Raw genomic sequence first — 23,442 nt, 5'->3', positions numbered from 1 at the left:
ATGCCCAAGACATTAGTCTTATTCATAGACAAAACTGTCCAAAACACGAGAAGGAGAAAGAAAAAGCGACTTTTTGACAAAGAATTCGTTCGTCCAAAAGAAGATTGCCATGATCGGTTACAGAGTCTGATACATGACCGCAGGGCAGCATCTTTCTCGATGGTAGTTAGTGCTGGATTCAAACTTGAAACGAAGCCCTCAACTTGGCTATTTCTTGGCAATCTCGGGAGTATGTTTTGACTACCACCAGCAATTTAAACTAGCAAAATGAGAAAATTGGGGCGACGTTAATTGGACTGCGTAGTCTTATTGTTGTTTTTCATTTCTCCGAAGATTTGAGAAAGTCCTTTCTATTTCTACCCGAGAAACGCGAACTTTTTCTTTCTTTCCTTTTCTTCGACGAAATTTTTTCATCAGTTTTTAGTGGTTCTCTCGGAAGAGAAACACGTTTGTTATTGTCTCGGTTTTGGAATATATTTTTTCTGGAGAGATTTCCCTCAATACAAAACATAAGTCGGGGACATAAATTATTTGTTTTTATCACTGTAAACGTCTCGAAATGGAGTCTGAAGAGGCACTCGAGTTTCTTTGTTTAGAAAGGACACTTGTCGAAGGTATTGAAATGGAGCGAGTTGGTGGAAAAGTGCTTTCATCCAATGGCAGGTGTAGGGCCTTATGTTAAGCGATTAAAAAGTCGTGCGATAGTTAATAAGCACATCATGGATGACTCTTAATTTTTTCGCTCAATCATCCTCCCAGGGAAGTAAGAGATAGTATCTCGAGGCACTTGAATTCTTGGCCAGAGGGATTTGTTTTTTTTTTTTATTTGGATTTAAATTTTACTGTGTATACTGTCATTTCTAATGTCTTACATATTTATTTATTTTTTTATTTTTTATTTTTTTATTTACGTGGGGTGTCCGGGCCAGCTTACGCGCACCACGACTAATCCCCACGGCCCACTGAACATCCTGCAAGCCCAGTGAGCAAATAAGACACCGCGGGGGTGACAGGCGTGCATAGTGAGATTCGAACCCAAGTGTGGAGAAAGGGGACAAGTCCCTCCCACCGCTAGGCCAGAATCTCACTTGCAATGAATGTTGGATGAATACGTACAAATTGGGCTTATAGAATGAATGCGCACAAATTGACTGAACATCCAGGTAAATAATAATAAAAAAAGATAATATCCTTTTGGAAAGGGAGGGTTAAGAAAATCCTATTAATTGCATTCATCCCTTAGGAATTGGGTTCAAGCTTTCCCCGGTCCATTCTCATCAATGGACTCCTGATATATGCGGGGAGTTTTTGAAAAAATTAATTAATTAATTTTTATTTTAAATTATTTATTTTTAATGTTTTTAAATAATTTTAATGTACTAATTTGAAGAATGATTTTCTTACATTTTAAAAAACAATTACTTTTACTTTACCGCCCCAACCACTCTATCAGAGTGAATGGATGGATGGATGTGCCGGCTTCGACTTAAGAATGCAACCCTTCTTATTTCGCTATCAATTACACTTCCAAGACAAAATCCCTTGTTGTCATTATTAAAAAATACAAGTAGGCATAGATTAATGAATGCTTATCATTAATTTACTATAGCAAATAGGTATGAATCTCAATAATTTCGATTAATTGCATAACGAAGAAGTACTGCTTGCTATTCATTGTGAATAGACTTGGCGCATAATATTCATAAAATATATTAATGATCTTGATTCTTGCGGAAATATTTTATTCAAATGCTATGTTTGCTTAAAATCCAATTTATTCATTTTCTTTCAGAAGAATACATCCATGATCAGCTTCTTTAAAACTTAGTCACGACTCAATGCACACAAAAATAGATGGAATATACCATCACTGTAAAAGTAAAACTGAAGAAGAAGAAGCAGAGGTAAACTAGTTATTTACAAACCCAACGGCCCTTTCATGATGATTTCAAATTTTGACTTTTTCGGCCTTTTAATGGGCCTCATACTGCACAAGGAGCCCCAACGTTGCTCAAGGCGCAACAGAATGGCTTCACTAGACCCATCATTAAGGTTCCCCGCCCAGTCCTGAGGCTCTCAAACTTATCTCTGCAAAAGAGGAAGATAGCTCGACTAAAGAAGCATAATTGCCACGCGGCTTTCAGGAAAAAAATAATCGTTTGCATTGTTTTCCCTGTCTACTCTGCTTGAGATATGGGATTCTTGGTTCTCATCACGCAAATCGACTTCAGAGATACAGAGCTCCACAAAAACGATAACCCATCACTGCATGATTCTCTGAAATGGATGAGCACTTCCTATACTCATCCCTTTCATGCGCTTTCTTTGAATATATATGATTAATCATGAACATGTCGGTTGCATTGCGCTTAATCATGAACCGTCATGCATATATAATTAAATAACTGAGAGGCTTACTTGCAATGTTGTGAACAAGGAATAATATCAGCATGTCCTAGCCATAGGTCAGTGATCCACCCAGTTGTGCCAAGAATGTAGCCTATAATTTGGCAGCCGATATGAAGATCATAATCCGAATGATTTTTAATGATAACGGATATTTGAAATATCTCTCATTTATCACACCAGCAGGAAAGAATGTTCCCCACCCTACAAGGTTCAAGATAGCATGAACCTGATCATCAGAAGTAACATTATTTAGCTATATAAATATGTATTTAGTACTATCTGGGATCAGTATTTTTAGTTTTAGTTTCTTACCATTCTTAGATGACGTTCCTGCTATCCCACATCTTAAGCCCATCCATTATTCTTCAAGTCTATTGTTTCTGCACTATCAACATTTTAGAGATCTGTGGGATGTATCTTTCTGTTCCTAGGACTTCATATCCAACTTGCCACACATGAATCAATCTTGAAAATTGTACATGGAAGGAAGTGCTAGTGTGGGGCATGCAATGTGAGGTAGTCTACTGCTGTCACACAATCTGATTTCATACTTGGAACTTCTACATCGATTGCTGAAGGTTGTAGCTCAGTATGACTAGTGACATTATAGGTGAGGGCAGTGAATTAGCCCTTTTAGTTGGATAATGCCTATGATTGTTCCTGTTCCAATCATCTGTGGCCTGTCTTGTGGATCCACACCCCAGGCTAGCCACATCGTATCTGCATTATTTAGCGTTATGCCAATGATAATGTCAATTTGGCTTACATTGTGTTCATTGACTTCCCATCCAAATTCAACTCCTAAAGTGGTTGGTCATTTTCTTGCAGTTTGAGAAGTTCTTGTAATGTGCAGCACTGCTGTTCACGAGAAAGAACAAGATTAGTATGGAAGTTATGAACATGGTAATAGACGCCATTTTAGTGACTCTGAATTATGGTATGTGCCTTAAGGTTTAAAATGGCTTTATTCTATCAGTATGATTTATACGAGGTGTTTAGAAGTATTGTTTAATTTCTTCATAATTGTCGGAGAGGATGTTTCGACTACCACCAGCAATTTTAACGTAAGAAAAAAGTGAGAAAATTGGGAGTAATTTAGTTTGACCGTGCAGTGATAATGTTTTTCATTTCTCCGAAATGATGAGGGGGGAAAAAATCCTTTTTAAGCCTAACTGGAAAATGGAAATTTTGTTTTCTCTTGTTCCTAAAGGTTATGTGTCGAAGGAATTTGAAAGTTGTAGGCATGATGGCGCTTTCATCCAATCGCTTGTGCATTGCATTATCGAGTGATCAAAAAGTAAGAACACGATGCATGGCTAGAATCTTTTTGATCCTGGGACCCCTCTATGTTCGATCGTTCTCCGAGGTAAGTAGAAGTTTGGTAGTTAAAGAGTTGATGGATTGATGAACAATATATATATTTTTTAATTATCATGGATATTTAAATTAATTTATACGTAATTTAATTAATTTCACTAGTTTTAAAATTATCAATCATGAAAATCGACACACTGAGTCATATACATGGAATCAAGTGGTCCATAAATATCATGAAATATATTTGGTGGATTGGTGACAAAAAATTAGCCGAAAAATATTATAACTTTTTAAGTAATTTTTTTAATAAATATTGTTTTTTAAAATATTTTTTATTGGAAAATGTATTATTTTTAAAAATTTATTTTTGATATTAATATTTTTTTCAAATAAAAAAATTAATTCTTTTTTAAAAAACATAAAAAAGCAATAGAGAAACTTTGAAACTTTACACACCCACGGCCCTTTCATGATGATTTCAAAACTTGATTATTATGGGCTCTTAATGGGCATCATACCGGAGACAAGGAGCTATAGCAAAACTCAAAGCTCGACAGAATAGATCGGCTCTCACTTCGTCTCCGCTGAAGATGAAGGAAGCTCAACTAAAGCATCCTCGCCAGTCTTTGGAAATCTTTCCTCTCTACACTCGCTTGAGATTATTGGTATTGGAATTCTTGGTTCTCGTCGCACTAATCAACCTCAGAGATACCTCAACAGAAACGACGATCCATCACTGCAAATAATTCCGTGAAACGTAATTTCACACTTGGTTACCAACAACCACAGAAACAAATGAAAACCATCGTGCAGAATTTATCCAAATGCCAATCACTGGAACGAACATTTGAAATATGAGCTCGACCTGGAGTTTCATAACAGCCATGAAAACAACGCAATGAAATTTCTCTCGAGTATTGCAAATCCCAGTCAACTTGTAATCAATGACAGCGTAAAGAAATACGTGATGTTTGCAACTGCAACATGAAGTTATGAAATTCATTGTGAGTTGAATTGAGTAGCGTTAAATTTTGAAAGGGTAATGGAACTGTCATGTCATCGTCCACCACATTACCCCCCTTCTCCTAGATGCTAATCAACTACCATGTCATTATTATTCCAGAGTTAAAGCATGGAAATACTGTACAGGTGACAGGTTCGCTGTTTCTGGCTTATGAAGAACAAACAGAAATGAACATGGAATCACTTCCGGCCCAACCTAGTCAAATGCTGCTGATGTTTTGCCGCAGCAGCCTTGTCAGCCGCTTCACGCTTGAGTGTCCTCTTCGCCCGTCTCCCTGTTCTATCTTTTGCAGCCTCTTTCTTCTTAGGTTCATGTGAAGAGCCAGCCCCTGAGTCATCGAAATTTGATCGATGCACTGGCCTTGCTTCTTGACGCCCTGACCTAACATAGCCATTATCTCCCCACCTGCGATTTCCAATGCGAAGATTGGATGAACTGCTCAAGTACACTCCATCTAGATCATCATCCTCATCCTCATCTTCATATTCATATTCATATTCATATGGATAATAATCATCTGGGTCTTCATAAAAATCCTCATGATCCTCCACGGTCAAAGGCACAAACCATGCAGCTCGAAGGAGGAGGCACACACTTTCCTCAAACATGTAATCCTGGATGCTGTTAAAGAAACAAAAATCTGTTAAACCTAAAGTATGGCTCATTTCAGCAAAAGAGAAACAAATGGCAACACTTTCACTAAGCTTATACAAGCCAAGTTCAAGTATTTTGATCAAATGAACCACTAACTGACCGCATTCAGAACATAATACATGACTCTGTAAAAGATTTCAACCTGCCATCAAGAGAACGGTGAACATTGAGAAATTCGAATGGCTGTTTACACTGAGGACAAGTTGAATTCTTACTGTATGTGGCCCATCGAAGGATACATGTCACACTGCACAGAACAAAGGACAGAAAGAACAATGAATGATAGTAATACAAGCCATTTAGTATTGAAATTTGTTAAAATAGTCTTCACACTATCCATGTCAAATGAAATCATCAACATATCATCAATGCTTGCATGAGGTTCAATAAGTACATGGAATATGCTATAATCAGCCATGATTCTTCAGCAGTTATGTGAAGCTAGAAAATTCAACTTCTTCAAACCAATTATTATTGAGTTGGAGAACAACATATAAGCATACACCTCAACACAGCTATGATGATGAGAAAAATGTCCACAGCATAATTAGGTGGATCAATCAGTTTCTTGCATCAATAAAAATCACTGCAATTCTTCAACACCAAAACAAGAACTCATGCAGCATCATATCAGCAAACCCACTTCAAAAGAAATGAAATACAACAACATTGCATGAAAAGGACACGGGCAGATTTATACAAATAAAGGATTTGGAGGAGAAACTCTGTTCAACAGATATTATAGCTGAAAGTACAATAACTACAAGGCATAAATGATGAATGTACACAAATAATTTCAAAAAATGATGTAAAGACGCGGAAACTTGATGGTTCAATGCAAATTTAGAACCTAATTGCAGAAATGAGCCCGAGCATAAAATGCAAGACAGCATTAAACTCAAATCTGACAACTAATATACCATCCATACATGCCTGTAAGAATTATGATCTTAAAGATTGGATTTGACAAAATTTAGAACATGATTTACATATAGAACTCAGCATAAGGAGAAGCTCTGAAATTGGGACTGTTAAGGCTTGTAGTGGGCACATGAATGGATTATTGCAATGTATAAGAGTACACATCTTTGCATGTGAATGAAAACAATGTTCAAAAGGAAGGTTTATTCAGAGAACAAACCTAACTGACTGGAAACTATCTAATACTAGCTGGCAAAGACAGATTAGGATAAACATACCTCTATTAATTCCAGCAACCTGACTACTATAACTCAGGTCTCAAAAGGCGACAATGAAAGCAAGGGAGTTTAATTTACTCCACAACAGTGAGGCACAGTGTGAACCTTATAGCACAGATGCAAGTCATCACAAATTCTTTGAAAAGCAAGAAAAAGTAAAAGTAGCAAATTAGCTAACATGTTAAATGAAAAGAAATAATATATGCATGAAAAATGAATAAAAATGAATTCCATTGCACACAATTAATTTCATGCAGCCATTAGAATCCATAACGTCATGCATGATAAAAAATGATGCAGAACACTAAGGTACAGAAGATAGCATAGCACCCATATTCACACAGAGATCACCAGACTAAAGCAATTTCTTCTTCACCATGGAACTTTGTTTTCATAAATGACAATACATAGCTCTACCCACTCACAAACCAAAGATGATTGAGAGAACAAACAAAACATAGCAAGAAATCGATTAATTTATTTTTAAAAAAATGCAGCCAGCAGCAACAAATTGCACAATGGCCTCATCACAGTGGAAACCAAATGAACTATCAGCTACACCTGCTGATATGATTCCTAAGACATTCTCTTGATAATTATTTACAAATAAACTTAGGAAAAACATGAATACATAGGAGCAGGGAAGAAATGCCACAAAATAATACTTCTACATACACATTACTACCTGTTTCTAGATCACTTTTACATTTTGTCCTCAACACAAGATCATTCCAGTGTATACCAGCATCAAAGACAGTCATTTCTCAATCTAAACCACTTGAATTCTGGCATAGCACATTTCCAGCTTCCACATTCTTAATCTTAACAAAAACAGGTATGGATATCATCCTCCGTGATGAAATAACACGAATTGAAGGAAAGAAAACAACAAAAGACTCCAATCAAGAAGCCAAAATGTTAGATAAGTCACCCAATCATATCAATCAAGTGGTTTCAAAATTAACCAATGCAGTCATGTTTCAGAAGCAGAAACAATAAAAAGTAGAGATTAACTATACTAACCAATACGCATGCTCGCAACCTTTAACAAGAGCAGTTTCCTGCAGCACAATCTTATCCAAGCATATGGCACAAATCCCACCATGATTCCCACACGCCTTTTCGCAACTCTCCACTTTACTCTCCATTTCACCCTGAAACCAAAAAATCCCATTAAAAAAATAAAAAATAACTTAAAAATCCCATTCATTTCCCTCAAAAAGCAAGAAGGTCCGATAAATCATCATGCACCAAGAACAAGCTAACAAGCCCCAGTCGGACAAATATACCGAAAGGGTTTCTGATTACAATAAAAAAACATCAGTTTTCCAAGCTGTAAATAAGCACTTTCATTAATTCATTAATCAGTCACCAAGAATTGCCAACCTTCTGTTTTCAATTTACTAGGAATTCAGCTACCAAACAAGAACAATATCATCGGATTCATCATTTCCTTCAATTTCTTTATAATTGTCTGTGAAGTAAGACCTTAAAAAGGTAGATCTAAGAGGTCAGGAAAGAAAGTACCTGATGTTGAAGGGCAGGAGTAAGCGGCTGGTGACCGTCGATGCTGATGACTGAAGTCATGGTTTTGATCAATTTAATTAAATTAAGTTTACAACAACAAGAAATTAAATTGTGTTTTTTTTTTTTGTTATACTAATCTAAATCTCTAAAAAAAAAATATAATCTAAAGAATATATGCAGGAAGAGATTTATAGATAAAGAGAGAGAAAAAGATGCTAGCAGTCTAAAGAATGATTCTATCCAGATTCCTATATCTGTATATTGAGAGAGGGGGAGAGAGTTGGAGAGGGAGGACCCTCTTTCGCATCGAAAGGGTCAAGGAAGAGACGAGAGTGCTTTGATGTGGATGAAAATATTATATGGCGGGGGGGATTTTCCTTTTTTTTTTTTCTTTTTTTTTTTGTTTCCAAATTTCTATGGTTGTGACTCGTGCCACCGGACCCCTCCGTGTCACGCGAGGCATATTCCAAGCACACGTGTCTTCTTCGTCCTCAAATTTGTTCTAGGTCAAAGTATTTATAAAATTATCAAGAAGAAAGTATCTTATAAAATTATAAATTAAAGACGGACACATCAAATTCTTTTCTTCTTCTTTTTCTCCATCGCAATCTAAGCGAGCGTAAAACTCTGATATCCTTCCTATGCCTATGACAACTACCAAAGAGAGATTTACATGGATTTTTGAAGTTTTATTTTGAATAAATTGTTTTTTTATTACATTATATAAATGAATTTAACTTTTCATGAATATATATATATATATGTATATATATATTAATTTGATATTCGAATTCTGCTTGCTGATCAATAATTTAATTGAAATAGTGAAACCTAATAAAATAAAATAGAACAGGGGTTTTATCACCTTAATTGTCATAAATGAATTTAAGAAAAATAAACTCAGTACATGTGGCACATGTATATCACACACACACACACACGTGGAGCCAATCAAGCACTAGGCCTGCTGCCTGGCTTTTCTTCATGGGCTTTATTCAGTGCGCTATGGAAAATAGAGCTCGTAGCCCACATGCCAACATGGGCTTTCTTTGAATTAAATCACTAATCTTTCCTGTTCTCAACCCTCAAAGAAGAAGAGTGAAACCTAAAACCCTGTACTCCCTCCCTCCCTCCCTCTGAAAACCCTAGAAACTGATAATGGGGACGGCGACAAACCAAGCAGAGCGGCAAAACCAAGTCGAAACAACGCCGGAGATTGTTGATGCTTTACTTGAGGTATCTCTCACAATACCCAATTTTTCATTTTTTGCGAAACTCAGTTTTTTTTCACATTGCTCTCTTTTTCTTTTTTTCTTTCTTTCCTTCTCAAAGGCTGCTAGATATGATGATCTTGAGGATATCACAAGTTTAGCATCTTCTGGGGTTTCTCTTGACTCCAAAGATTCACAGGGCAGAACAGGTTATGATCAATTTTATCTGTCTTCTATTCTGACTTTCCATCCTGCTTCTGTTATTTTGTTCTTGTTAATGAGCTCTTAGATAATAATTAAGGGTCTAGTAAATTGCTTGTTTAGAAGCTTACTTACTCAATTTCTTTCATCCCATGCAGGCATGTACTCTGATTAGCCTTCCGAAACTCTGATATAGTCAATCCTTATTCACCTCTAAAAACATTTTGTTTCTTGATGCCATTCGGCATCCAATTAATGGGTTACTAGTTGTAGAAATGTTGGAAAATAACTTGCAATAGGAGATCAATATTTGTAGCTTTTTCGGACATGGGTAATTTGTTACAACATTGTTTCCTTCTTTTTTTTTAGATTGTGAAAAATGTATTTCAAACAATTCATTATATTTTTTTCATAAGATAACGAGAGAGATTATATTAAAGAAAATGCAAGAATAGTGTTGAGTTTAAACCATCGTGTTAAAGTTGCAAAGAAACAGAAATTTTGAGAGTGAAGCTGAAGGCATGTTAGAAATATTGTTCCATCTCTAAGCAGCCATGTCTTGATTTCGTGCCAAGGCCTAACCTTTGCCAGTGAATCTGCAGTGAAGTTGCTCTCTAGAATAGATTGAATAACACAGCATCCTTTGGGACAGGATTGCTTCATTTATGTTTTCTGAACATTTTTCTAGGTGTTTTTTGATCCGATTTCCCCCTTGTTATAGATTTCCAGAGATATAGTGTGAAGAATTTCACTTCTGTTAATTTTTCGTTCAAACATGCAGTGGGTTTTTTAATCTAAAATTACAATCTGGAGCGGCATAAAGTTTTTTGATGAATTGAGATCTTGAAAATTGTTTATTATTGATTGTTGATTATCATCTTTTTATTGTAGCTTGAATTTGCTTTTTTTTTTTTTAATGAATCTTGCATGGTTTAATGGATGTTTGACTTCGCTTTACTGATTTGTAACGGCAGCACTCCAAGCAGGGCATGGAGTTTTTTGATGAATTGAAATTTTGAAAATTGTTTATTATTGATTCTTGATTATCCTTTTATTTATTATCGCTTGAATTTGCTTCCTTTTTTTTTATGAATTTTGCTTGGTTTAATGGATGTTTGACTTTGCTTTACTGATTTGTAACTGCAGCCCTCCATATGGCTGCAGCTAATGGGCATCTTGACATTGTGGAGTATCTTATCAATCAAGGAGTGGTAAGAGTCCATGCTTGTTTTCCTTTTCAAGTTTTGGGGGACTTGGGGTTTTGGGTGGAGGAGTGCTGGTGGCTGCTATGGAAAGGTGACACAGCTGGAATTAAGGAGAATAGAAGTCAAAGAACAAGGAAGATAGAATTTTAGAAAGGGGTCTCAACAAAAAGAGCCATAACCATAGTTTTATTACTGTATAAATTCTCTCCCTAATTCTTTGCCTTTTCAAAAAGGATTACAACCCTTTAAATATATTTGAAGCCAACACTTACAAGAAAGTAAAATCAGAATCTTTAAACAAATAGAAGAAATAAAAAAAATCCAAAATTTAACATAAAAATAATAAAACCAACAGAAACTTCTTCTGAGCTTCATTTGAAAGCCTTCCTGAAATCTTTTGATTACAATCAGTCGACTTGTTATAAAACTGGGCTTTGTAGAATTTTCTGAAAAAATTTGAGTCCAACTCAACAGTCGAATAAGAAGTTATGCTTGTTTTCGTATGACATGTTAGGGGTTATTAGGTCTCTTCTTGGGCTTGGACCTTTCTATTTGATTCAAAGATGTATATGTTAGGCTTTTCACACGGTCTAAATACATTAGATCCTTATTTGATTGATTAAAACCTCCAACATCATAAGGGCAAGGCAAAATTGCAATTCCTGGAAGCATTTGTAGCTGAATATTCCAAGTTACTTCTCTTTTTATGGCTTCAGCGTGTAAACTGGCTGCAAAGTTTTCTTAATCTTAAATTTACTTGGTCATATTGCTCTATTCTAGCTTTGAGCAGCAGATACCTTTAGTATTCATCTTTCTTTGTTGCTTATAGTATTTTGCTTCCATTTTAATAAGATAGTAAAGGATTGGAGGATGTTTGTATTGTTTTCTTTGTCCCTGGATTGAACCCGCTATTTAAATGTGTTGTTAAGACCTATTAAATGTTTGAAGTATCCATTGAGCAGGACCTCAATGCTTCTAATGAGGAGAAGAATACGCCTCTTCATTGGGCCTGTCTCAATGGTCATATAGAGGTAATTATCGTGGTCACTTCCCATGTCGGTTTTGTTATGCATCAGATTAGGTTCTTTAACAAATACTGGGATCTGTAGGTTGTTAAGAAATTGATTCTGGCAGGAGCGAGTTTAGGCATTCTTAATAGGTGTGTAATTCAAACCTGCAGCCTGGAGTTTGTTCTATGTTTCTCTCATGTATGCAAACATTCTCTAATCTATAACTGGATGGTTTTCAGCCATGAACGGACTCCAATGGATGAAGCTGTTACTAGGGGAAAACTGGATGTTATTGATGCAATTAATGCAGCTGTGGCACAACAGGAACTTGCAGGTGTTACAGTTTCCTAGTCTAGGATTTCTGTGATAAATGTAATCCGATTAATATTTTACAGGTACATGTTTCTCTCATGGATTGCAATCTTTAAATTTGGTTCGTATGCCATAGCTGGTGCACAGATAATCTTTGATTCCTGCAAAATCAAGTGACAATTTATTTGATTTGATAGGATGACAAAGATGTAAAAGGTGGCTGGAAGCATCTTAGATTCTGCCAGGCACTTACAGATGATGCTACTGGAGGAATGAATGAATATGATTCACTTCTTGACCTCTTGAGATTCATCGAGACTTCTTTACATAATTTATTGCTTGGTAATGTACAGAAAAGTCGCAATGCATACTCTTTGAAAGAGATATGGAGAATCTATAATACGGTCCAAAAATTAATCAGAAATTTTGTAGTAGAGTATAGATTCCATTTCCTCGCACTTATGATAGCAGTTGATTGGTTAACATTCGTGAATGATTTTCTAAGAACCATAGTTTCATTTCAGTTTGAGTATAATTAGCCAAACCATCAAGTGCTGAAAGTATTCAATTTGTTTGGTTACTAAGAATCCGAATTTGAGCGTTTCAACCTATGGGACGCCATGTACTAGAGCCTTGATTGGGAAAATGCACTAAATATACTTGAATGGTAAAAAATAAAATAAAAATACGAATGATTGTTTCTCCAGTTCGAACATTGACAAGCTTTTACGCGCTTAGAAGAGGATCCTGGGGAAAAACTGTAAGAGCAGCATTAGTTGAAAAAAAGAGGGTGCTGCATGAGGCCTAAATACTTTTATTTTTGCTCGCAGGACCGCTATTTAGCTTGTTAATACGGGGCCTCGTGATTTTACATGGTTAACAAAGATATAAAATGGCAGGTCTAAAAACATGCATGTTATAGTTTTTCACAGGGAAGATGTGCTCCCAGGCCTGAGCTATGGATGAATTAATTACACCTTATAGAAAACTCTCACCATCCCATCTCAACAGTAAGTAAGCATAGATTAATTTGCAAGCATCAATTATTCTTAGTTTATGATTGATTATAGTAGGGATTCTTCTCAGGACTGAAAATTTAGGGATAAGTTGTTGGAGTTTAGAACAATGCATTCGTGCTTTAACAGAATTTGGAAACCCAAATGGGATTCTCGAATTCGTCCCACCACTGATTTGTGGTCCCACCTGAATGAACCCACGATCACAATGCTTTAAGACATTCGATAAATAATAAATTTTCCTAATGTTTTAGAGTATAAGCATCGACTAATTTAACTGGTGAGTTAATCAGCACTGGTGTAAGAACTTGTTATAAACAGAAATCATGACTAAAGAAGGCTATCTGCTAAACATTGCTGGCCCAAAATCCTTTTCCAATTATCTTTTTTTTTCAAGGGGAAAAATAATGTGTCTCCAAGCTTACTTGTATTCATGTAGTTGGAACACTCTTCGCCTTTAGAGTTGCTGAAAGTGTTCCTCATCATTTTTGTCCAGAATAAACAAATAGTTCATGCATTCCCTGATCACTATTGTATGGCACGAAGGCTCAGTTCCTGTTTCAAGAAAAAAACCATGGCGATTTCTGGCCCACGTCCCTGATTTTTCATTTATTTTAGTACTAGCTAGGGATTAGGAAATAGGGACATAATAAGAGATTCCACGGCACATTTACATAAAATATAGTATATACATCTAAGTGCAATTGAGCACTAAAAGTCAGGTAATTATAATAATACTGCTGGGTGATTTATAGAACATTTTTATATACCAGTGCATATGAGCACCAAAAGTATCAATTATACCACCATCATAAAGGAACTTTTACGATATTCTATGCTAACCCTTAATATATTGATAAATGGAATTTTAATAAGATTACAAATGTTCTTCTTGTGTTCACCAGTAGTTTTCTGCGATTCCAATCATTACTGCCACTTTCTTTCTCAGAAAAGTTCGGCTGGCTAATGCTGGTTCTCATTGTTTCGACTCGTTTCATTAGTTTGCAAGACCACCACTACAAAATTGTGAGCAAATTCTGTGCAAAACCCAGAAGTGGAAGCTGCTCTCATACAAGGTAACAGTCACAGGGTTTGTTCCAATATATGCAGGCCATTCCTGGGCTGGAGCTTTGCTGGTTTTCTGCTCATATCATTCCATTTTTTTTCAACCATAAAAATGAAAGTAAATAGCTACCCGCTATCTAAAAACCCAGGTCCCAAATAAGAGCAAATGACAATATGGTAATTGACAACGTGAACACCATACCATGGCAGTGAGGGTATCCCACAAGTAGGTATACAAGAGGGCCTCTATATACGCTGGGAAACATTAACTTGACTTCCATTTATTCTATAAAAATGAATTGGCTTTTAATTAGGGGTTCTACTTGAAGGGCAGCTGCCCTGGGAAATAGCATGGAGAGAATCTAACGGGATGGTGTTTGAAAGAGACAGCATACCTGCAATCTCTCATATTTTGGTATTTGAATGGCGCACTGGATTCCTAAGCACAGTTCACAAAGAATTCAATCGGAAAGCTTCCTTTTTGATTGAAGTGATGACCAGTATACTTGAAATATGGATACATCAATGACTTTGTCGATGGAAATGCTGTCATGTGGTGCTGCCAGAAATGAACTTTCAGTAAGCTGGATAGATATATGATATAATCGTAATTGACATGGTGTCATAAACCAATCAAGAACCATTTTTAGGAATTTTCACCTTGGAAATCTGGGACCATAAACAATTAAAACTATTAGTGAGCGAATGCCATTTCAGGAGACTGCCACTTTGGAAATGAGCGTCTTTGGATCACATTTATAGTGCCTGGAACTGAAATCTGCCACTGCCACAATTCCACTCGACAACCCATCAAAAGGCCATTGGAAATAAAAAATAAATAAATTCCAGCAACCTTTTGCTCTAGGGGCATGTAAGTAGAAAATTCCAAACAAAGATACAGGTTTTTTTTTCCTCTGGAACAAAGTAACAAAAATAGCTGAACAAAAAATGACATTGCTAGGTTTTTCTTGGATAACCACACAGAAATCGCGTATTACAAGTGAAGAATCAATATTTTTATGTTTTGCAAGAAAATCTAAATTTTTATCAAAAAATGTGAGATAACTTCCTCACATATTAAATTTAATGAGCTATCAAACATAATATATTTGGAATCGAAACATAATATATTTGGATTCGATTACATGCTGAATCTAGATAAACATAAATTTAGTGAATTATCAAATACAATATACATGAATTTAACCATATATTAAGCCCATACAAGTGTAGGTCTAATGACCTGACAAATCAAATATATTTAGAGTTTGTCATATATTGAGTCCAAGTAACCATGATTTGAGCCCAAATAATTATAATTATAACGACTTGTCACACCCAATCTACTTGGGTTCGGCCATGCAATAAACTTGAGTAAGTATGCGTCTGGCAAGCTATAAGATCTAACAAATTTGAGTTTAACTACATATATAACTCGATTAAATATGAGTTTGATGAACTGCAAAATTCACCATACTTTTATCCTTATAATTTGAAGTTATTTTTTTATTTTTTATTACAATCTTTTATTTAAAATAACTAACTTTACAATTAGAAAATTCATAAACCCCATAAAAAATGATTGTTTTCTTGTGCTAAGATTTCTACCATCAATCATATATTTTAAAATATTGATCTAAATGTGTGATTAACCACTATTAAAACATCAAATAATCTTATTTTTTAATATATTATATTTTGAAACATCATCAGCAACTTTTATTGTTTAGTAGTTGAATGACAACTTGAAAAATAATATTCATAGAAAAAAGGAAACCCCATACTTTACAACTTGTAACTCAAGTTGATTCCTTTATTTACTAGTATTTCCTGTTTCTTGGTTTTATCGAATCATTAATTACTTGATTATTTTTAGATAATAATAGATAAAAAAAATACTCATAAGAAGTTTTATTGAAACCAAAAAATATAGGTTTACCTATCACCTACACCAGAATAAATAGAGTTTTCAAAGAAAGAAAAAAACATGTTATTAGAGAAAGACCTCCCAAGGATAAGAAATATAGGGTTAACAAGAGCTGAGAAAGAATATTTCATGTATATTCCTGTATAATTTCGAATTTTATCAATTCTAGTGAGTAGAGTAAATAATATAATGGAAGCAAAAATTCTTAGATTTATGAAAATATAAAAGAGCATACAAGTTTTAGATAATTTGAGTCTCAGACACATTGTTAGGTTAATTCCTCACCACTGTCTATTTGTTCATGTACAAATATCCCATTGTGACTAAGTATTTAGTACTGAGTGTTTAAAAAAGAAAATACTTAGAAATATACTAAAATATTCTTTTATTTTTTTTAGTATAAGCAATTCTTCAGAATCATAAAAAGTACTATAAAATGTATTTTTAGACAAACACACTACACTACTGAACAGGTGCTAGTCAAACGATAAACTTTCAGCCTCCATCTAATTTATTTATTTATTGTTGTTTTTGGTCTCAAACATACAAAACACGGACCGACCATTCAACCAAAAAGAAAGCCCCACTAAACTTGGAAATCCTTGTTTTTCATTCTTTGCATATTAATGGTGGGGATGCAATAATTTTATAGGTTTATTCGAGGGGTGAAATGTGTACCTCAAATGCACTAGAAAATATTAAAATTCAACTTCTGCCAATAGAATTTTAAAGCTATCAGTATTCACCGCTTGATACAAGGGACATTGAAATTCTGGTGTCATCATCCACAGGAAATAGTGAACTAGCAGTAGTGATGCCACTGCAACTCTCAGAAAAATCATGATCTTTCACATGCTGGGGGAAGAAAATAAACTGCGTCCTGCTGGGTGCCGTGAAATATGCGTTGACATGTCCATCATGAGAAATGAACTCCACAAAACTTGCAGGATATACTTAGAACCCTAGTATAAATAAAACCTTCAGGCAGGCATTTCCTTGCTCCATCCAATTAATGGTAGATTAATACTATCATTAGATATCAATAAAAACCTGTATTTCATAAGCAATGCTGCGACGGAATCACATTCATCACGTATCAGCTTTCAACTGGGAACAAACTAACAGTGACAAGCAACTCTCATTGCAATAATCTCGGATAAAATGGACGATATTTATTTTATTTTTATATAAAAAAGAGAAACAACCATCCCTTCCATCCATTAGAATGGATGGGTTGGCTTTGAAGTTTAGATAATTGTTTTTTTAAATGTTTTTTGTTTGAAAATCTATCAAAATAATATTTTTTTATTTTTTAAAATTTATTTTTAATATAACACATTAAAACAATAAAAAACAATTATCACCGCAGCAGCAGCAGGCCCCCGTAAGACTCAACCGAAACAAATTAACAACTCAATTGCAACAATTTGGCATCTGGGAATCAAGAAAATCTGACATTTAAACAAAGCGAGGACTCTGTTAATGAAGCCAGGATAGACGATTGGGGAATAAAAGACAGGGAAGGAACTAGGATCCAGACAATAAACGAACGACAGCACGACAAGAGCTCGTGCAAGTATAAATTGCTGAAGTAATGGCGGTGGCATAAGGGCACAATCATGATGAAATCCCGATCCACAGGTAGATTAACAGTTTGAATAGAGAAGTCATGGATCAGATATTTCCTCGAAAAAAAAGAAAAAAAAGTGACAAGATTTTTCAAATGATCAAATCACATTAAATCAGATCAGATCACACATGTCCAATTGTCAGTGATCAGTACATTCCAAAATGAAATGCGTGCTCCTAACATCCCATGTGCTATGAAAAGAAATAAATGCATGAGCTTAACAATAATCACCACATAAGTTTTCCAAGAATTTTCCCACCAGGTGAAACACCAACACTGATAGGATTGTAAGCCTGTTTCTCTGGTTCAATGAAGTTCAAAACATTGCCACCAACCAAAGAAAGAATCTACCAACCTAACCCCACCGCAGTACACTTCCGGTTACCGCATCAAAACCATAAACAGCACTTCTGCAGTCTCACCCTGCAGTTTTCCCTTGGTTTTGCTACCTAATTGTACACTTGTATGTGCAGAAAAACCAGAAACGTTCAACATCAAGCAAGAGGACATAAGTGAGAAAGGCTTTTATTCCCCGCCTTTGATCTGGATGCAGACATATGAAGATGGCAAAGAGTAATTGTCACAAGACGCGCCCAATGCACACAACATGCGCAGTCCAAAACCCTAATCTCTCAGTCACCTATGTTTCATTGATGCAAAGCATCTGCGCAACAGCCTCAAATCACTACATGTCCATGTGTTACATACCAGGACATTCAAAACCAGTTACAGCCCTTCTCATCACGAACAGCGATCATAATTTTATCAGACCAACGAATCAAGTACTGAACTTTCGTTGTTGCAGTCAATTTTCTTCCTTCTAAATACGGATAAGGTACAGGGACAGATTGAAGGACATGATCGAAACATGGGTAACAAGTAATAGAGGACCTTCCGTAATGCTAGCCAGACATAAAATACAGTAATTCTTCAAGTAAAATTAGTGATACGAACACTTGACTCGAGTGAAATTTGACAAGTCAGCTTTTCGCAAAACAATTGTCATTCTATTCAGCAAGATATCTTAATACTCACTAGTATAGAACCCAAACGTTATTCAATAGCATTTCAGAATGAAAATATTCATAGGAACTGACAACATAGATAAATAAAGTGTATTCAGAAAAAGCTACACAGAAAATCGATGGAAGAAAAGAATTGATCATAACTCAACTAAAGGGACTCCACGATATGCTAGGAAAAATATGCACACAAGTGGCTATATCAATGTTCGATTATTGAAAAACTAACAGAACGTGCATTCACATACCTCAGAACAAGCACTAATCTTTCAAACAAAAAGTGAGCACAAGGACATGTTTCAGTGCCAGTCATGCACACAGGCATCGTATTTCCACCAGCAATGTATATGAAGTGTAACATGAAAAAATCTTCATGGGACAACCCTTGTTCCATACAAGTTGCTGGTTTACAAAAGCGGCATGCAGTTTATAAAACACACAACATTAAATATGGAAAGAAGAAATGATCAAAACGATCTACACGACAAAATACATCCATTTATAAACTATGCTACGAGATCCAATGGGGGACAACATGTCTGGGCGGAAAGGAAAAAGGCCAAGCAAAGAATTAAATAGATACCAAACGCTTTATTTAATCCATATCAGTCAATATGTGCACGCAAGATTACAGCCAAAAGGATAAGCCACATATATCTGAAGCATCTCAAAAAATAAACTATCATTGCAACCCATACAGACATCCCGACAGTAATTATCCCGGTGGGCAGAAATGACACGACTAGCAGATTGACAGCACGAGAAAACCCACAGTTAAATAAAATACTGTTCAAATATTCTTTTATGCTTGTATATTTCCTTATAACTGGGCCAGTGAACAACACGAGGAGACAGTAATTCAATCAAGAACACCGATTAAGTTGTATTAACAAGTTCAATTCACTAAACCATGGTTTACGCACAAAAGAAGTGCATGAATGTTTCCTAAAACTCAGAAAATATGAAAGTCGGAAAAAGTTTCAATATTCTAATCGAGAAGGATGCATTTCAAATACAAGAATAACAGAAGTAGCAAATACACCATGTATTCATGTGTGCATGCGATACAATGGTTGTCCGTATGACGAAAATGTTACATGAAGAGAAGTGGGCGGAAAAAGACATCCATGTAATGCTCTTTCTTGTTTGGCAGTAAATGATGGTGACATAGCAACTACTTCTCATGCTAAAGTCTAAAGCAGCACAATAATGATGAATACCACATTTACTTGTAGTTGATGGAACCAAACCAACCCAATAGGAAGGAACTGGTGCAACAAAATGTTAGCACCGTAAAAGTACAAGATTGTGAGAAAACAAGCAAGGAAAAATAAAAGGACTTGGTCATATACATATATATATATATATATATATATATGGGGCAGTTTTAGAACAAATTAAGATCCTTTCTGTTGTAAAGCATGACTGGCACAGTGAATCCAGGCAAGACAAATTACTACACAAAAAAATTGAAGTTCATAACAGAACGCTTCTTGATGATGCATTTATACTTTACACTGTAGATCTCACCTTTGCCAAACAAAAACTTATAACAAACCAAAAGAGAGGGACAGAAAGATAAAAAAGAAGGCTACAACTTCAAGAAAGCAAACAGATTTTATTTTATTTTTTTATCACAAAGTTTAAGAACTAATATATCTGGTAGAACAGGATTTTTAGACTCTACTATCTTTTCTAAAATTTGATACAGGAATTGCTCCAACAATGAGAAAATGCAGCTTCTTTGGCATATGATGACCCTCGAAATGCTATTACACAAGGCAAATAGAATTAAGAAGCAAGAATACTTAAACCAAGACGCTAGAATTTTCAAAGAGAGAGCATATGTTAACAAGATACAAATTAAGGAGCAACTTACCAAAACCCTATCGATAATAATTAATTAGTGGACATAAGAAAAGTTAGACAAGAATGTCACTCCTTGATAAGCACCTTGAACGTGACCTCAATTTATTGGATTGCCATAGCCCGAACCTCCGAGTAACCCTCCAGTGGAAGCACCATAAACATCTGAAGGATCGAGAATCGGGGAAGAAGAGGCCCCATTTCTCCCTACGCCATTGCCACCACTACTGCTACCACCACCCAAATGCAGTTCAGATATGTTAGGGAACCCATCTCTTGTTTCAACTCCTTGGTCATATAGAAACCCTTTGAAAACATGACCACCAATCTTCACCACAGCCTGATACGCAAACTCATCTTCACCATCTTCCACTGCCGTCACTCTAACACACCTGAAGGTTGCTGGTGCAGTTACTAGCCCCGGTAGTCTCTCTTTAAAACCTGCATCAGAAAACATAATTCAACAAAAACCCTACTCAAAGTTTCACTTCTATATTAACAACCCTAAAATTTTGTCATACTCATATAAAGCAAGGCAAGTAAAATAGAGAATGATAAACTGATAAACTCAAAACCTTGGTGACTAGAGCTCGTGTCGTAGCTCCTTGGAGTAGTATTAGAAGTGGAAGTATGAGAAGTTGTAGTTTGTGAGCTTATAAGTCTAGGTTTCTTGACACCAGAAGTAGACCCAGTAGAACCAGCACCGCCACCGCCACCTGCAGTTGCCATAAGCTGACGCTCTCTCCTCCTCGCAGCCGGTACCCACGTGCTCTTCACATGAGTAACACAATCAAAACCACGACTTTTGCAACACGTCCTACACCTTCTATGGCTACAATCTTTCTTCGCTTGGTTTCCACAATCTTGACACGTAGTTGTAGCGGACGATGATGAATTCCCTCCAAGACTTCCACTTCCATTCCCAGCACTATTTCCACTTTGTAGTAGAAAATTCGCTGTTGAAGAATTGTTGTGATGATCAAGAATCGAAGGAGTGGTATTAGAAGCTTTCTTGATATATTGAGAGCCTTGGTTTTGCCAGAACTGATGAATTCCGTTAATCTTGTTTCGACCATTATTCAACAAATCTTGATCATCCATGTTTTGGGGCGCAAGACAAGGCCCCGCAGCAAGGAGTGGAATGACACCAACACCTACACCAACACCAAGAGCTGTAGCATTGGAAGCATTGATTGGATCTGCTGTTGAAAGATTGATTTGCTCATGATGCTGGTGATGGTGGTTGAAGGAGCCAGCGGGAGCCACCACGAAGACATCGCGAAGGCCCACCATGCCCATGTCTGGAGAGATGCCGTAGTTGATGGGCCGAGCTGAGTTAGGCCATGTTGGACCGGATGTTTGGCCGCCGCCGGTGGGACCGGCATTGAAGCCGAGGGAGAGGTCGTCTGGACCAGCGGTACGGATACCAGAGGAGTTAGAGGTGGCCCAGTCAGCAAAGGCACCAGTGTCTGATAGTAGCTGCCTACTCCTTGTAGTAGCCACAACTGATAATTTTGTAAAAAATTATCAGATTGTAAAATATAAGAAAGACAGAATCTTTATATTTATAAGTATACAATACGAGTGTTTTTATGATAATTGTAGAAGAGAGAGAAGGAAGGATAGATTTTTAGAAGAAGAAACTAAATCTAAGGATGTGTGTATGTAGGTGTTATGTGAGTGAAGTGGGGTCGAGAACTCTGAAATTGTATCAGAGAAAGAGAGATTTGTAGAGAGAGAACAAGAGTGGAAAGAAAGAGATCTTGTTTGTTGGGGTGGGCTTCGTTTCGTTTTTTCTTTTCTTTCACTAGGCAGGACTGGATGCTGCTGCTGCTGCTAGGCTCTGGGGTTTCTGTTGGTAATATAGAATAGAAATACTACGCTAAACACAACTGTCACTTTGGCTTTTGTGAGATTGTGAGAGCCAAAAAAAAAGAGAATTTGGGATAGAGAGGGAGAGATGACTGAGATTTCTCTGGAAGATGGGGGCAGGGAGAGAGAGAAGTAGAAGAGACTTGTGAGAAGGAACAAAGACTCCCTCTTTGTTGTGTTGTATTTAGTAGTATTTGTTGTCTTGCCGACCTTTCTATGTATCTATCTCTCTCTTCACGATCATCTTCTCCTTTGCTTCTTCTTCTTCACTCAGCTTTATCTTTCTTTCAAAATGGTTTCCTAGAAAGCGAAAAATGTGGTGGGTTCCTCTCCACCTCTCTTTCTGCTCTCTCGATACTATAGAGTTATTGTGATTATTATTGGAGGGGAGAGTGTGTGTGTGAGAGAGAGAGAGAGAGAGAGGTGAAAGAGTATAAAGACTTTTGTTCTCTAGTTTGTGTAATTTTATGAGGCTCTACCGTCACATGACACCTTTCATTCACTTTGGGCAACTTCTTCTCTACCCATGTAGTGGTAGAAGTATTACGAGGCCATCCATTCTCCACTTTCTCCCACTGCGCGTGGATATGCTTCCACCATCGCGTGTCGTGAGTTAGACTGAAGTTGAAGGAGGTGGAGAGCAGGATTCGAGTCCAGCGTTGAAGATGGCACGAGGCAAATTTTAATTCATATGATCGATCCAATTGGGTGATTTGTTGTGAATTTTGCACCTGCGATGGAGCCATTTGTTTCGCGATAATTACTGTGATTTCTCCCGAAAAAATTCTAAGTAGTATGTTTACAGTGTTTATTTATAATAAGTAATTTTTTGGCAATGATAAACTTTTTTTTAATTATCTGATGGTTTATGGTTAATATTTGATATTGGTAAGTTAGTGTGCTAAGTGACTAATAACTATATAAAAAAATTGGTGAATTCAGAGTTATCTTATTTTTAGGTAAGTATTTTTTAAA

The 23,442-nt window shown here is 36.2% G+C and overlaps 3 protein-coding genes across 3 annotated transcripts; 1 reads left to right on the top strand and 2 right to left on the bottom strand.

Annotated features, from left to right (window-relative positions):
* Nucleotides 1-4,679: 4,679 nt before the first annotated feature.
* LOC105110764 (uncharacterized) lies at nucleotides 4,680-8,481 on the bottom strand. Its single transcript, XM_011005926.1, has 4 exons — nucleotides 8,131-8,481; nucleotides 7,627-7,757; nucleotides 5,547-5,651; nucleotides 4,680-5,371 (listed from the first exon to the last, which is right to left on the bottom strand). The coding sequence occupies exons 1-4, from the start codon at nucleotides 8,188-8,190 to the stop codon at nucleotides 4,930-4,932; spliced, it is 738 nt and encodes a 245-aa protein (XP_011004228.1). The 5' UTR covers nucleotides 8,191-8,481; the 3' UTR covers nucleotides 4,680-4,929.
* A 728-nt stretch (nucleotides 8,482-9,209) lies between these two features.
* Nucleotides 9,210-12,601, top strand: LOC105110755 (ankyrin repeat-containing protein P16F5.05c-like). Its single transcript, XM_011005915.1, has 7 exons — nucleotides 9,210-9,366; nucleotides 9,463-9,550; nucleotides 10,689-10,753; nucleotides 11,710-11,778; nucleotides 11,857-11,906; nucleotides 11,997-12,152; nucleotides 12,267-12,601. Exons 1-6 carry the CDS (start codon nucleotides 9,289-9,291, stop codon nucleotides 12,106-12,108), a joined length of 462 nt encoding a protein of 153 aa, XP_011004217.1. The 5' UTR covers nucleotides 9,210-9,288; the 3' UTR covers nucleotides 12,109-12,152; nucleotides 12,267-12,601.
* Nucleotides 12,602-20,327: 7,726 nt separating this feature from the next.
* LRP1 (Lateral root primordium (LRP) protein-like protein) lies at nucleotides 20,328-22,930 on the bottom strand. The gene is made up of 2 exons (XM_011005903.1): nucleotides 21,171-22,930; nucleotides 20,328-21,036 (listed from the first exon to the last, which is right to left on the bottom strand). The coding sequence occupies exons 1-2, from the start codon at nucleotides 21,892-21,894 to the stop codon at nucleotides 20,696-20,698; spliced, it is 1,065 nt and encodes a 354-aa protein (XP_011004205.1). The 5' UTR covers nucleotides 21,895-22,930; the 3' UTR covers nucleotides 20,328-20,695.
* Between the last annotated feature and the right edge of the window lie 512 nt (nucleotides 22,931-23,442).

This window comes from Populus euphratica, unplaced genomic scaffold (genome assembly GCF_000495115.2).
Source record: "Populus euphratica unplaced genomic scaffold, PopEup_1.0 scaffold3.1, whole genome shotgun sequence".
Lineage (NCBI taxonomy): Eukaryota > Viridiplantae > Streptophyta > Magnoliopsida > Malpighiales > Salicaceae > Populus > Populus euphratica.
The sequence above is the reverse complement of the archived record's forward strand: the minus strand, read 5'-3'. Positions and strand labels throughout refer to the sequence as shown.

Coding starts and splice junctions, on each gene's coding strand:
- LOC105110764 (XM_011005926.1), bottom strand. CDS start 8,190: ATGACTTCAGTCATCAGCATCGACGGTCACCAGCCGCTTACTCCTGCC. Junction 7,758..8,130: donor CTCCTGCCCTTCAACATCAG/GTACTTTCTTTC, acceptor TTTTGGTTTCAG/GGTGAAATGGAGAGTAAAGT. Junction 5,652..7,626: donor GGTTGCGAGCATGCGTATTG/GTTAGTATAGTT, acceptor TGTTCTGTGCAG/TGTGACATGTATCCTTCGAT.
- LOC105110755 (XM_011005915.1), top strand. CDS start 9,289: ATGGGGACGGCGACAAACCAAGCAGAGCGGCAAAACCAAGTCGAAACA. Junction 9,551..10,688: donor AGATTCACAGGGCAGAACAG/GTTATGATCAAT, acceptor TTGTAACTGCAG/CCCTCCATATGGCTGCAGCT. Junction 11,779..11,856: donor GTCTCAATGGTCATATAGAG/GTAATTATCGTG, acceptor TGGGATCTGTAG/GTTGTTAAGAAATTGATTCT.
- LRP1 (XM_011005903.1), bottom strand. CDS start 21,894: ATGGGCATGGTGGGCCTTCGCGATGTCTTCGTGGTGGCTCCCGCTGGC. Junction 21,037..21,170: donor CACGAGCTCTAGTCACCAAG/GTTTTGAGTTTA, acceptor TTTCTGATGCAG/GTTTTAAAGAGAGACTACCG.